Here is a 14534-nt window from a genome sequence, read left to right as displayed (position 1 = left end):
GTCATGTCGCAAAACGGAGGTTCTTTGCAAAATAGTTATTTTTTCTTCTTATTTATCACTTCTATAAACTGAATGTATGCAAAGTGACAACACTAATATATTCGTCGTAGCCTACGTTATGAAATATTTACATGAATCATTGATACAATTATGGTAGAAGAAAATATATCACGATTGACACTTTTCTATCGTCCCCATGATATGGATCGTTATATCGCCCAGCACTAGTTCTCACTCCTCGGTGTGCGGACGCAGCTCCATCACTTCCCTTTCTGCTTTTCTTTCTGCTCCTCTGCAGTTGAGTTATTTTAACCATTTCCCTCTGTCATCCTGGACTGTAAATTCACAGATTTAAGAAAAAACCCAAACATAAAGTATGTTTTTAGGGGAAATCCTGGCTGCCATCCTTCCACAGTGATCATAAAAACAGTTTTGTCTTAACACTCAACAACATGAACTTTGGTGAATTCCTGTCTGTAGTTTTGTGTTTTTTCTGTCGACAGTCGAGCCTCCCGGTTGATCAGAAAGTGGCGTTTTTTGATGGTTTCCCTGTCTTTCTCTCGACCATCTCCGCTCTGATCAGCCCGGAGTTGTACCTCCTCTTGCGTCCACGTCCTGGGAGGTCGGCTGCAGTCCCACGGACCTTCTGCTTAACATAATCTCCTCTCTTTTTTTTCCGTGGTGCTCACAGTCAAACCAAACTACCTTTAATTAGACTGAATTTAAAGCTTGAAGGCTCCTGTGATGCTAATTAAGGTCAAACACTTACTTTGAAACATGATTTTAGTGCAAATCTGTCCTTAATAGTTTAGTATCCATCCATTCATTTTCTTTACCTGCCATTTTTGTAAAAAAAATTCACATTTTTATTTGTTCACTTTTCTTTTGAATGGCTCTGATTGTCTCCTAAGTATTTGTATCAATTGACTGATTTGTTGTTAGCTGCTGCAGCCGTTTAATCCGTAGCAGCGGTCAAAGATGAGCGTGGAGTGGCTTTTAAAAAATCACTCGAATGTCTGCTTGATTGCCTCTTCTTGATTCTGCGTTTGTCCCGCAGGAGACGGAGAAGTACAGATCTGAGTACAACAAGATCCGCTACGAGTTCACCTTCCTCAAGTCGCAGTGCGAGCACCAGAGGGAGGAGCACGCCCGGGCGCTGGAGGAGAGGAGGATCCTCTACGAGGCGGAGGTGGGTGGGTCCGTTCGGGCGCAGTAGAATGTTAGCTGAGCTGGAGGAGGGGGTCCCTGAAGACGTGTGCCGTTCTGCCGTCAGATCGCTCGGCTGGAGAAGGACCGCGAGGAGCTGGCGGCGCAGCGTCGGGGTCCGGACCCGCTGAGCGACGGGAAGCGGGTGGAGGCCCTGCTGAGGGAGAAGGCCCAGCTCCACCTGCGGCTGAAGGGCCTGGAGGCCGAGGCGGCCGAGCTCCGAGCCCAGAAGGAGAACTCGGGCCAGCAGGCCGAGAGCGTCCAGCGGATCCAGATCCGACAGCTGTCCGAGTCTCAGGCTGCGGTGAAGTCGCTCGAGGTGACGCACCGACACTCAGATCATCTCCTTTTACCAGTCCCTCCAGGATTTCGCGGGGCATTTTCCTAAAAGTTCCAATTTTTTTTACTAAAATCAATAAGCAACCATAACTTTTAATATATAAACCAAAAATACTTCCTAGTTCTGTAAGATAATTCCCAACAAACATTGACATTCTCAAAAGGTGCTTTATTTGAGAACTTTGAGAGCTTCTAAACTGACATTCATGAGCATTTCTGGATTGTCCCTGGTCTGCAGCTCTCCTCACATGTTTTGCAGACACAAAGTGTTTGTCGATGCGTTTATGTTCCATGATTACACTGCAGGACGTGCAAAACAGCTGCAGCTGGGGAGGAAACTGGTTTGCTGAAATCTTTGTGGGCAAATGTGAAGCATTAGCGCACATTTTGGCTTCGGTCGCTGCTCCTGCACGCTCCCGGCATTCTGATGTTAACAGGAAGTGACGTCACGTGTCTTCTTCCTGAGTTATTTGGGCTTATTTTGTATTCCACGCTACACAAACCCACAAAGAAGAGACTAGACCGCAGAAACGGTGGCGAATCACTTTAGAAACAATAAATATTGGGTTAAAGTTGCGATTTCGCGGAGTTTGCTTGATTTTGCGTTAATAGTTGCGATCGCAACATCACGAAATCCTGGAGGGTCTGATTTATTCACTGACTGCAGTTTACAAACAAAAAGCCCTGGGTTTGTTGTCATCTTAACCAGAGTTTTAAAGTTTGGAGGTTTTCTGTTCTGAAGACTAAAACAATCAGCTTAAAGTTTGATTTAAAACACCGCCATGTTTTCCTGACAGGAGCTTCTCTCACCTCCACAACCGTCATTAATTAACATTCGTTACATCGTGTAGAGGAACAGTTTCCGGCACGCACACAGCAGCTAATAATTGTTTTAATTGTTGATTTATTGGTGAAAATATTTTTGGATTAGTTTGTTCTGGAAGCTGCAAGAAAAGGCAAACATTGGTGACTTAATTTGGCTAATTACTCTGATTCTCAGGCTTTATAAATACAGGAAATTATAAATATTGAAGGTTTAAGGTAATTAGGTTTCCATAGAGGTGAAACACACCTGTAGGATGATAAATGTCTCTGTTTTTATTCCCGGTGGCTCTGATTGGTTGCTTGCTGTTCCAGGCAGAGCGTCAGTCGTTGCGTCAGCAGCTGGAGCGTCTGGAGAGCGAGCTCCGCCTCGGCCACGAGCAGAACGCCCAGCTGACCGGGCGGCTGCACAAAGCTGAGAGGGAGGTCGCCGCGCTCGCCTCTCAGGTACGCCGCCCGCCTTCGCTGCTCGGCAGGCAGGAAACGGTTAAAGCTCGCGGTCAGCGGTACGGTAACAGCAGCACGTTATGAAAAGCCTTGGACAGGAAGTGACGTGGTGCCGCCATGTTTGTTGTTGCTGAGCTGCCTTTCAGCTGAAGCGCATCTTTATGCAGATGACTCCATATTTTACCGAGCTAAAACTTGTATTTCTACCTTAATGAAAGAGATGTTTGTGTTTTTAAACGGACCTTTCTTTTTAAAATTGAGCATTTAGTTAAAAAAAGCTGAAGGTTACTTTGGGCTTTTATTGTCGAAATGGCGCCTGTTTTAATTTAAAATCAGGAACAAGCTCCAGTTTTAGATCTCCATTTTGAAAAAGAGATGTTAACCTTAAGGACTTTAATAGGGAGGAAGAAAGACATGGCTGCCAGGAAAACTGAACAAAGATTTATTTGACTTCACAGCAAGCTGTAGACGAATCTTTTTCAGTTTATAACGCCAGACGTTCGGCCATTTTTAACAAGTTATAAACGTTGACATAATCAGGAAATCGTCTCAAGTGTTCGACCAATCAGGTTTCTGTATTTTAGTGTTTTTTTATAACAGGAAATGTTACGTGTTTTCATGAGGATTTAAGTGTATTTTAATACAACATGATGTTCATTTTGTGAAACTTTAGTTTCGATTTAAAAAGGAGTGTTTGCTTTGGGGTTAAGGTAACGTTTGGCTGCACAGAATTTGCAAAATTTGGCAAATATTTATCGTTTATGAAGCAGAAGTTTAGGTTTTCTGAGGTTCCCGTCTTTGCACAGTAAAATGGTTTCTCTGTAACAAATCTGAGGAGCAGCAGCTGTTTGAGCTTTTTATTTGTTTCCAAAATCAAATCAAAAAAAAGAAACCCTTTACATTTGTCGTGTTTCTCGGTTCTCTGTCTGCTTTCAGATGGCGAGCCTGAAGCACGCTCACAAGCTGGAGGTGGCCGGCGTGAAGCTGGAGTGTTCTCGCTCCAAAGGGGAGGCGGAGCGGGAGCGGGACTCTCTGCTGGGGCAGGTTGACGGTACGAGTCTGTCGCGCGAACACACAACGCCGCCCCCGGTGGAAAACCACCGGAAGCTCTGACTGGATGTTTGGTGTCGGCCTCAGGGCTGCAGGCAGACGTGGAGGTGCTGAAAGCGGCCGTGGAACGCCACAGGGAGGTTCTGGCGGAGAAGGAGAGGGAGGCGGTCCGGAAAGTCCAGTCCGCCCGCGAGGAGGAGTTCCGCAAAACGGCAGCCCTGCACGAAGAGAAGTGAGTGTTTGAATCTGCAAATCAGGAAGCAAAACCGCGTCTGGGGTTAAACGATATGATGTTGCTGCCTCTCAGCTGCGGCTGCCATCTTGAATCGGGTTGTAGACGTCCATCCAGTGGCTCATGAGATATTTTGCTAACAGTTACGGGCAAAAAGAGGTTAAATCTTCAAGGTCTGCTCATCATTTAACTACAGAAAGGTTAAAAATGATCCATAACAGCATGTTTTATTCATCACCTGCCACCAAAAGGCAGAGGAGTCTTTCAGGAAGTGATTCTCGGCTGTTTGACTAATGGAGTCGATCTGATTCAAGATGGCCGCACCAAGTTTGGGGTTATTTGATGCAGCAGAAGCTGAGAGTCGTTCAGAGAACGGTCCTTCCTCATCAGAAGAGGATCTGAAGCTCTGAGCCTTTTAATGCATTTACTCTAAACTTGATCAGAGAACAAGAAGCTGCAGCTCGTCTGGGTTTTCTTCTCGTTTTATCCTCGTCAGGCTGGAGCTGGAGAACCGCCTGGCAGCCCTGGAGCAGCAGAGGGCGCTGCAGGACGCTTCAGATCAGGCCTTGAAGGAGGAGTGGGAGGAGCGGCTCCGCGGCGCTCAGCAGGGCGAAGAGTCGGCTCGCAGGGAGCTGCAGAACCTGAGGTCGGCCTCAGTCTGCTGATAAGAGCCTCTGTGACCACAGGCAGCGGTTTTTACTTCGCCTCTGTGGGTTCTTTCATTTCTTTGTGTTTTAGAAGTAAACTGCAGCAGCAGAGCTCGCAGCTGGAGGAGGCGGGGAGACAGACAGCAGAGATTTCTGACCTACAGCAGGTGAATCATCAGACTTCTCGTAGAAACCGGATGTTTGTTTGTTTTACTGAGAGCTGATTTAACTCCGCAGCACAACCAGGAGCTGAGCGTTCAGCTGGCGGCGCTGTCCCACTCCGAGAGCGACCTGACGGAGACGAACCAGAGGCTGAGGGAGACGCTGGACAGGGTCCGGGACGAGCTGAGGACGGCTCGGACGCAGGCGGAGAGGAGCCAGCACGAGGCCGAGAGGTGCCGTCAGACCCGCTCCTGGGCGAACCCGGTGTGTCCCCGTCTAAATCGGCTCCTCCTCCCTGTCCCCCAGGCTGGTGGAGTCCCGTCAGGTGGAGTGGCTGGAGGAGAAACACCAGCTGCAGCAGCGAGAGGCCGAGCTGCAGCAGAGACACTCCGAGGTCAAAGAGAAGCTGCGGAGAGCGGCGGCGGCTCAGAAGAAGGTAGGACACGCCTAGAAACGACCCCCTCGGCTGGAGGGTTTCAGCTGCTGTTTGTGTCGTTCAGAGAAAAACCAAGACGGAAAGCAGAGAGAGGAGGCTGCAGGAGAAGATCCAGCTGCTGGAGGCGAAAGTTGAGGAGCTGGAGCTGGAAGCTGCTGCAGCTAAGAAGTAAGAATCAGATCGATTGTCGTGTTTTAGAACGAGCCGGTCTTCGTCTTCACGTCCGTCCTTTTTGTTCCAGGCGCTCGGTGCTCTCAGAGGAGCAAGCTCAGCTCTGCAGGCGGCTCAAGGAGCTGCAGCGACGGCACAACGAGTTCCGACGCCTGCTGCTCGGAGGTCAGGGGTCGCTCCGGACGTCCTCGCCCACCCACTTCCTCCTCCACGGGTCCGAGGGGCCGCTGTCCGCCGACCCGGTGAGCATCTCTCAGCGCGATTACAGCCGACGAGGACGGCAGCGGTCTGACGCACGTTCGGTTCTCTCTCCTGCAGGAGGGGGACTTCTCGCTTCTCCGTCGGCGGCTGGAGAACCTGGAAAGTGTTCAGCAGCAGCAGCTGGAGGAACTGAGCTCCCTGGTGCAGAACGCTGCGCCCAAGCCTGACCTTTGACCCTCTGGACTCAAAAAAGAAACAAGCACAGCTCCCTGTTTTTAATGTTTTATACAAAAATAGAAACTTTATTGATGCATTTTAACACAACAGTCTCCTGAACACTGTGCAACCTCAGGGTTGAAAGGGACAGTTCAGACAAGCTAACAGTTAGCTGTAGCACTTCCTGTTAGCACCTTATCAAAGAACACTCCAGTAGCTCAGATCAAACCTCTACACTTCTGCAAGACGCCGTTTTCGCACCAAGGTAACGTTCGGCTGAGAAAGCAGCGTCCTGCAGAAGTGTACAGGTTTGATTTGAGCTACTGGAGCGTTCTTTCAAAGCAACCCTTGTGCTCTTTGATAAAGGTGTAAATGGAGACGCTCAGCGACACGCTTGAGGACCAAAATGTCCATATTTTGGACTGACAGGAGGTAAAAGGAGACATTTACACCTTCATGACTCCAATGGGAGGAGACTGAAACGTCTTCAGCTACAGAACATTTGTCTGAACTATCCCTTTAAAAGTTGTTTACATTTGCTGTAAGCCGTTGTGGCGAACACGGTTGTAAATTGTACAGAAGGAATAAAGAATTCCTGACTCGTCAGTCCCAGGAGCAGCTCTTCAGTCCGTCGAACAAATCTTTAACGTGGTGGAGCCGCTCCGTCAGCTCGGCCGGCACTCCGCCCTGAGACAGCCGGTCTTTGATCTGTGGGGAGGGAACAGGAGAAGGAACTTAAAGCCGTTTCCTTTTAACACATCGAGGCCTGATGCAACACTTCCAACCGCTGATAACAGATTTTCTCCTCACATTAGTGCAGCAAAAAGCTCCATTAGGGTTCAGTTCGGAGAATATTGCTGTTTTTTTTATTTATTTAGGAGTCTTTAAATCAGCAGCTGCTTTGCTGAGAAGCATTAGAAGACATTTCTGACCGGAATGATGAGCTAACGGCACGTCAGGAAGCAGTTCTAGCTTTTCCTTCTGCCAGAATAACCACAAAATGTAAAGGTTTATAAAGGACTAACAGTTAGCTCATCAGACCAGCAGAATTTAGCTTTATTTAATTTAACTAAATCTGTTCTCACAGTTTCATTAAAATAACATCCAGGGAGGAAAAGCAGCCGAATGAGATGGATTTTCTCAACAAAATAAAAGTCCTGACCTCTGTGAAGTATCGCTGGATGAATTTGTAGAGTTCCCTCAGCGCTGCGGCTTCGTTAAACTCATTTTCATGTTTCTGAAATGAAAGAAAACATTTATCATTAGTTGTGAAACATCCAGAATCGCCGACTCGGCTGAACTTTTTCCACCAACACGGGGGTAAAATCTGCAACCAGACACTTTCTGAAGCTAACGTTAGCATAAAGCTGCTGGCCATGATGAGTGTTTGTGTCACCTTTGACTCCGCCTGCAGGAAGTCCTTGAATTCAGCGTCCGTGACCGGTGGCTGATCTCGGATCTGTTTGTAGTAAACCTTCACTTCCTGTTTGAACTTGGGAATGTCTTTGGCGTAGAGGAGCTTGTTGGTCGGAGCGTGCTGAAACAAAAGAGATTTACTGCAAACGTCACGACGTTGCCCCTCTGAAAAAGAAACCCTTTCTGCGTTTGCGCCGCCGTCTTTACCTTCCCGAGCTGAGCCTCGCTGAGGGAGAAGGAGTCCATGAAGGCCTGAGCGATGACGGACAGGCAGCCGTCCAGATGTGGCGTCTTCTCCATGTCGAAGACAAACTGCGGGTTCTTCAGGATGTTGACCCAGAAGCGCAGCGGCAAACTGGTTTGGATGGAGGAGGAAACAAATGGTTAGACCGTCCCTCGAAGGGCCCGCGCAGATTTATCCGACCCGGCTGTACCTGTTTGTCTTCCAGATGTGCCGAACCTCCGGGTCGCCGATCTTCATACCGTCCGCCTGAGCGTCCAGGAAGTCGAAGAAGTACTTGATGGCGTGCGGCGCCCTGCTCTGCGACGCTCCCCAGATGGACCTGAAGAGGTTCTCCACGTATGAATGAACGGCCACCTTGAAAACAGAACCGAGCAGAACTCTGTCTCTTATACCTTTTATCTGACAAACGACATGTTCTGTTTATTTTACAGCTGAGAACCAAAACGTTTCCCGTCATCTGTGAGGCCGGACCAAACTATGAATAAAACAAAGTGGTTTCAGTTCTGCCGGCGCCGGTTCCGCTTGCCTTGGTGGACAGCAGCTTGGTGAGGTGGACCTCCTTCAGCTTTAACTTCTTTCTCTCTGGGTTCTTCCCCTGGGCCTCGTCGACGTCAGGATCGATCTGCAGCAAGACGCCAGACAGGAAGTCAACCTCTGATATCGGACTGTGGGGACATTTCTCACATCTGGACCTTACCAAGTGGAAATATCTTCCAGAAAAGTTCTCCTCGTCTATAAAGAAGACAAATAGAATTAGAAATTGTTCAGTAATCTTTGACAAACACCAAAGAGAGACATATCGAAGACAAGAAGATTGTTTTTACATGTAATATTTTAGGTATTTAACTCTGGTAATTCTTCAATTCTCACGTCAGTGAACATTGTTTGTGTCTTCTGTTTATTAAAGTTTTACTTTTTAAAAAAACTTTTTCTTTCTCTGGAGTAAAACAATGTGTAACACTTTACGGACAGAATAAAGATTGGATGTTACAGCAACACTTCCCTGTCGATTTGGATTAATTACGATATTATTTATCACTTTTTGTACATTTGGAAGCCTGACACATAAAAAAATACACTATAGTAAAGCGTCCGAAACGATAAAAAATACACATACTATAGTAAGTCGTCCAAAATGATAAAAAATACACTAACCCTAGTAACGCTTCCAAAATGACATAGAATACGTCCAAAACTATAAAAAATACATATACTATAGTAAGTCGTCCAAAATCATAAAAAATACACATACTATAGTAAATCGTCCAAATTGACAAAAAATACACTAACTATAGTAACGCTTCCAAAATGACATAAAATACGTCCAAAATGCTAAAAAATACATATACTATAGTAAGTCGTCCAAATTGACAAAAATACACATACTATAGTAAGTCGTCCAAAATCATAAAAAATACACATACTATAGTAAGTTGTCCAAATTGACAAAAAATACACTAACCCTAGTAACGCTTCCAAAATGACATAAAATACGTCCAAAACGATAAAAAATACACATACTATAGTAATTCGTCCAAAATGACATAAAATACTCCAAAAATGCTAAAAAATACACATACTATAGTAAGTCGTCCAAATTGACAAAAAATACACTAACCCTAGTAACGCTTCCAAAATGACATAGAATACGTCCAAAACGATAAAAATACACATACTATAGTAATTCGTCCAAAATGACAAAATACTCCAAAAATGCTAAAAAATACATATACTATAGTAAGTCGTCCAAAATCATAAAAAATACACATACTATAGTAAGTCGTCCAAAATCATAAAAAATACACATACTATAGTAAGTCGTCCAAAATGATAAAAAATACACTAACCCTAGTAACGCTTCCAAAATGACATAGAATACGTCCAAAACTATAAAAAATACATATACTATAGTAAGTCGTCCAAAATCATAAAAAATACACATACTATAGTAAATCGTCCAAATTGACAAAAAATACACTAACTATAGTAACGCTTCCAAAATGACATAAAATACGTCCAAAATGCTAAAAAATACATATACTATAGTAAGTCGTCCAAATTGACAAAAATACACATACTATAGTAAGTCGTCCAAAATCATAAAAAATACACATACTATAGTAAGTTGTCCAAATTGACAAAAAATACACTAACCCTAGTAACGCTTCCAAAATGACATAAAATACGTCCAAAACGATAAAAAATACACATACTATAGTAATTCGTCCAAAATGACATAAAATACTCCAAAAATGCTAAAAAATACACATACTATAGTAAGTCGTCCAAATTGACAAAAAATACACTAACCCTAGTAACGCTTCCAAAATGACATAGAATACGTCCAAAACGATAAAAATACACATACTATAGTAATTCGTCCAAAATGACAAAATACTCCAAAAATGCTAAAAAATACATATACTATAGTAAGTCGTCCAAAATCATAAAAAATACACATACTATAGTAAGTCGTCCAAAATCATAAAAAATACACATACTATAGTAAGTCGTCCAAAATGATAAAAAATACACTAACCCTAGTAACGCTTCCAAAATGACATAGAATACGTCCAAAACTATAAAAAATACATATACTATAGTAAGTCGTCCAAAATCATAAAAAATACACATACTATAGTAAATCGTCCAAATTGACAAAAAATACACTAACTATAGTAACGCTTCCAAAATGACATAAAATACGTCCAAAATGCTAAAAAATACATATACTATAGTAAGTCGTCCAAATTGACAAAAATACACATACTATAGTAAGTCGTCCAAAATCATAAAAAATACACATACTATAGTAAGTTGTCCAAATTGACAAAAAATACACTAACCCTAGTAACGCTTCCAAAATGACATAAAATACGTCCAAAACGATAAAAAATACACATACTATAGTAATTCGTCCAAAATGACATAAAATACTCCAAAAATGCTAAAAAATACACATACTATAGTAAGTCGTCCAAATTGACAAAAAATACACTAACCCTAGTAACGCTTCCAAAATGACATAGAATACGTCCAAAACGATAAAAATACACATACTATAGTAATTCGTCCAAAATGACAAAATACTCCAAAAATGCTAAAAAATACATATACTATAGTAAGTCGTCCAAAATCATAAAAAATACACATACTATAGTAAGTCGTCCAAAATCATAAAAAATACACATACTATAGTAAGTCGTCCAAAATGATAAAAAATACACTAACCCTAGTAACGCTTCCAAAATGACATAGAATACGTCCAAAACTATAAAAAATACATATACTATAGTAAGTCGTCCAAAATCATAAAAAATACACATACTATAGTAAATCGTCCAAATTGACAAAAAATACACTAACTATAGTAACGCTTCCAAAATGACATAAAATACGTCCAAAATGCTAAAAAATACATATACTATAGTAAGTCGTCCAAATTGACAAAAATACACATACTATAGTAAGTCGTCCAAAATCATAAAAAATACACATACTATAGTAAGTTGTCCAAATTGACAAAAAATACACTAACCCTAGTAACGCTTCCAAAATGACATAAAATACGTCCAAAACGATAAAAAATACACATACTATAGTAATTCGTCCAAAATGACATAAAATACTCCAAAAATGCTAAAAAATACACATACTATAGTAAGTCGTCCAAATTGACAAAAAATACACTAACCCTAGTAACGCTTCCAAAATGACATAGAATACGTCCAAAACGATAAAAATACACATACTATAGTAATTCGTCCAAAATGACAAAATACTCCAAAAATGCTAAAAAATACATATACTATAGTAAGTCGTCCAAAATCATAAAAAATACACATACTATAGTAAGTCGTCCAAAATCATAAAAAATACACATACTATAGTAAGTCGTCCAAAATGATAAAAAATACACTAACCCTAGTAACGCTTCCAAAATGACATAGAATACGTCCAAAACTATAAAAAATACATATACTATAGTAAGTCGTCCAAAATCATAAAAAATACACATACTATAGTAAATCGTCCAAATTGACAAAAAATACACTAACTATAGTAACGCTTCCAAAATGACATAAAATACGTCCAAAATGCTAAAAAATACATATACTATAGTAAGTCGTCCAAATTGACAAAAATACACATACTATAGTAAGTCGTCCAAAATCATAAAAAATACACATACTATAGTAAGTTGTCCAAATTGACAAAAAATACACTAACCCTAGTAACGCTTCCAAAATGACATAAAATACGTCCAAAACGATAAAAAATACACATACTATAGTAATTCGTCCAAAATGACATAAAATACTCCAAAAATGCTAAAAAATACACATACTATAGTAAGTCGTCCAAATTGACAAAAAATACACTAACCCTAGTAACGCTTCCAAAATGACATAGAATACGTCCAAAACGATAAAAATACACATACTATAGTAATTCGTCCAAAATGACAAAATACTCCAAAAATGCTAAAAAATACATATACTATAGTAAGTCGTCCAAAATCATAAAAAATACACATACTATAGTAAGTCGTCCAAAATCATAAAAAATACACATACTATAGTAAGTCGTCCAAAATGATAAAAAATACACTAACCCTAGTAACGCTTCCAAAATGACATAGAATACGTCCAAAACTATAAAAAATACATATACTATAGTAAGTCGTCCAAAATCATAAAAAATACACATACTATAGTAAATCGTCCAAATTGACAAAAAATACACTAACTATAGTAACGCTTCCAAAATGACATAAAATACGTCCAAAATGCTAAAAAATACATATACTATAGTAAGTCGTCCAAATTGACAAAAATACACATACTATAGTAAGTCGTCCAAAATCATAAAAAATACACACACTATATTAAGGCGTCCAAAATCATAAAAAATACACATACTATAGTAAGTCGTCAAAATTGACAAAAAATACACTAACCCTAGTAACGCTTCCAAAATGACATAAAATACGTCCAAAATGCTAAAAAAATACATATACTATAGTAAAGCGTCCAAACGGTAGAATTCTGAGAAAAATTACTTCTTAATGACTCATTAGTTTTTTTTTCCTGGCTGTTTCATCCTGTCTCCATTGTTGGTTTATCTTTGGTAACACTGTCTAGAAGCTGGAAGGGCAGAACATTGTTCCAGATGTGCTCAGTTCTTACCTTTGATGCTCCCCTGTGGGCTGAGAGGAGGATGGTTTTTCTTTGAAAGCACTTTTATTGTCGCTCCATCTGTAACCTGCAGGAGGACAAACAGGTCAAGTGTCCAAAAAATACAACTGATGTTGGAGCTCCACTGTCTGCAGCCTCTTTCACTCTTTTCATGCAAAATGACACAGATGGATGCTGATTTCTTATCCAATTATATATATATATTTACAATAAAATCCTCATCTTTGATCTGACATGATCTTCCTGTCAATGGCAGACTGACACAACAAAATTTTTTTGATTGCTGCAACCAGGAAGTGTCAAAATAATGACTGAAGTGTCCAACACAAAACAGTTACTTCCCCATTTTATTTAAAGTATGTAGTTTTTTGTAGTTAAAATGAACTCTAATCACGTGTAAAACATAACAGCAAGTTTTTACTCAAACTTTGATGAATATTTTTGTGAAAACGTTAACTTCAACATGTCCCCCATTACTGCCAATGGTACTTAATATGCCAGAAAACTAAACTCCAAAAGCATGAATTCCTTCACATAACAATCCTGAATACATGTCTAGAGAACGGACCGGTTTTCCAAAGAGTTCACCTGCAGCCTCGACCTTTGACATGGTGACCTTGAAATCAATAGGGATCATCCTTGACCCATAAAGTGTCCAGATGTGTAATTTGAGATCGGGCTCAGACAGACAGACACAACAGAATTTGTCCGGTCTTATGATGGGTGCATAAAAACACCAAAAACAGAAACAAGGACCCAGCATTCCCTAAAGGAATGCATATCGCCCGCCGGTTTTCTCTCACCTGGTAGTGCCGGAGAGTGTTGAGCTTCGTCACCTCCCCGATAACCTCGGAGCTGGAATCCACTTCCTGAAGAGGAACAAAACCGCCGCCCTTCTCATATTCTGCCGGAGGAAACACAAAAAGTTTGTCAACTTTAGTTCCACATCTGGATTGTAATCGTTGTCTGAAAATACTTGAAGCTTTGTCAGCAACTTTTCTTCACGGGACGGATATTTCTTAACGTAGTCTGTGGTTTTTATGGTCAGTTTCTTCTAGAAGTTGGTCCAAACAAATAAAAAAAATTCATTTTTTGTAGATTTGCATGAAGATTTAAACCAAAAAAACTGCCCAGACTGGGGAAATTATGCAGTTAAATTTTTTTTTAAAGTTTTTACCCACGTCTGTGTGTCTGTTAGCGAAATCTCTCATGAACCACAAGCTGGATTCCAATAAAACGTAAAGGAAACCGTATTTAGATGCACGTCTATAACTGATCAACGTTTGGGGTCAAACCGATTCAAGATGGCCACCACAGCCAATCAAAATTAACCGACACAAATATCGTTGGTCAGTTTTACGAACATCGAGCTAAGATTAATCTTGGTAGCAGCTGAGAGTCTCAACGTCGTTTTATGATCCCGTGCATGAAGTTTTTGTTAAAGTTTGATTAAATCAGCGGCGGCGGGCGATATGCATTCCCTCAGGAACGGTAGGCCTGTAGTTGTGACCAGAACCGTAGCTCCCACCCCGAGGTCCGGACCTCAGTTTTTTATAAAAACATGAATCCAAACAAGGCTTTTGAACGGCGTGGTTCTCTGCGTAGCTCCACCAGTTTCCTGTAGGAGGCGCTGCAACTGTGTGCAGCTGCAGCCAAACTCAATGTCTACGAAGAAGAGCGCAGCTTTGCTACCTTACTGCTAAAATAAAGAGCAGAAGAAGAAGAGCGCCACTTACGGTGAAACACA

The 14534-nt window shown here is 41.5% G+C and overlaps 2 protein-coding genes across 4 annotated transcripts in view; one reads left to right on the top strand and one right to left on the bottom strand.

Annotated features, from left to right (window-relative positions):
* Positions 1-6535, top strand: part of cep83 (centrosomal protein 83) — a 9820-nt gene extending 3285 nt beyond the window's left edge. For 2 of the 3 annotated variants that reach the window (XM_017438575.2, XM_025002078.1), the window contains exons 5-14: positions 1058-1189; positions 1274-1525; positions 2683-2814; positions 3751-3865; positions 3952-4096; positions 4593-4742; positions 4835-4910; positions 4981-5509; positions 5583-5754; positions 5831-6535. In XM_017438575.2, the coding sequence (XP_017294064.1) occupies positions 1058-1189; positions 1274-1525; positions 2683-2814; positions 3751-3865; positions 3952-4096; positions 4593-4742; positions 4835-4910; positions 4981-5509; positions 5583-5754; positions 5831-5906 (1779 nt within the window). In that variant the 3' untranslated portion in view covers positions 5907-6535. The remainder of the gene's footprint in view (positions 1-1057; positions 1190-1273; positions 1526-2682; positions 2815-3750; positions 3866-3951; positions 4097-4592; positions 4743-4834; positions 4911-4980; positions 5510-5582; positions 5755-5830) is intronic. The other variant, XM_037981242.1, reaches the window with a different exon arrangement.
* Positions 5986-14534, bottom strand: part of LOC108229324 (plexin-C1) — a gene marked incomplete at its 5' end in the record, with an annotated part of 18769 nt that continues 10220 nt past the window's right edge. Inside the window, 9 exons of the mRNA XM_037981243.1 lie at positions 5986-6637; positions 7092-7166; positions 7326-7466; positions 7553-7700; positions 7780-7943; positions 8116-8211; positions 8287-8321; positions 12779-12854; positions 13591-13691. Coding sequence (XP_037837171.1) covers positions 6533-6637; positions 7092-7166; positions 7326-7466; positions 7553-7700; positions 7780-7943; positions 8116-8211; positions 8287-8321; positions 12779-12854; positions 13591-13691 — 941 coding nt within the window. The remainder of the gene's footprint in view (positions 6638-7091; positions 7167-7325; positions 7467-7552; positions 7701-7779; positions 7944-8115; positions 8212-8286; positions 8322-12778; positions 12855-13590; positions 13692-14534) is intronic.

The sequence above is a fragment of the Kryptolebias marmoratus genome, linkage group LG18 (assembly GCF_001649575.2).
Source record: "Kryptolebias marmoratus isolate JLee-2015 linkage group LG18, ASM164957v2, whole genome shotgun sequence".
NCBI classification, from domain to species: Eukaryota; Metazoa; Chordata; class Actinopteri; order Cyprinodontiformes; family Rivulidae; genus Kryptolebias; species Kryptolebias marmoratus.
The sequence above is the reverse complement of the archived record's forward strand: the minus strand, read 5'-3'. Positions and strand labels throughout refer to the sequence as shown.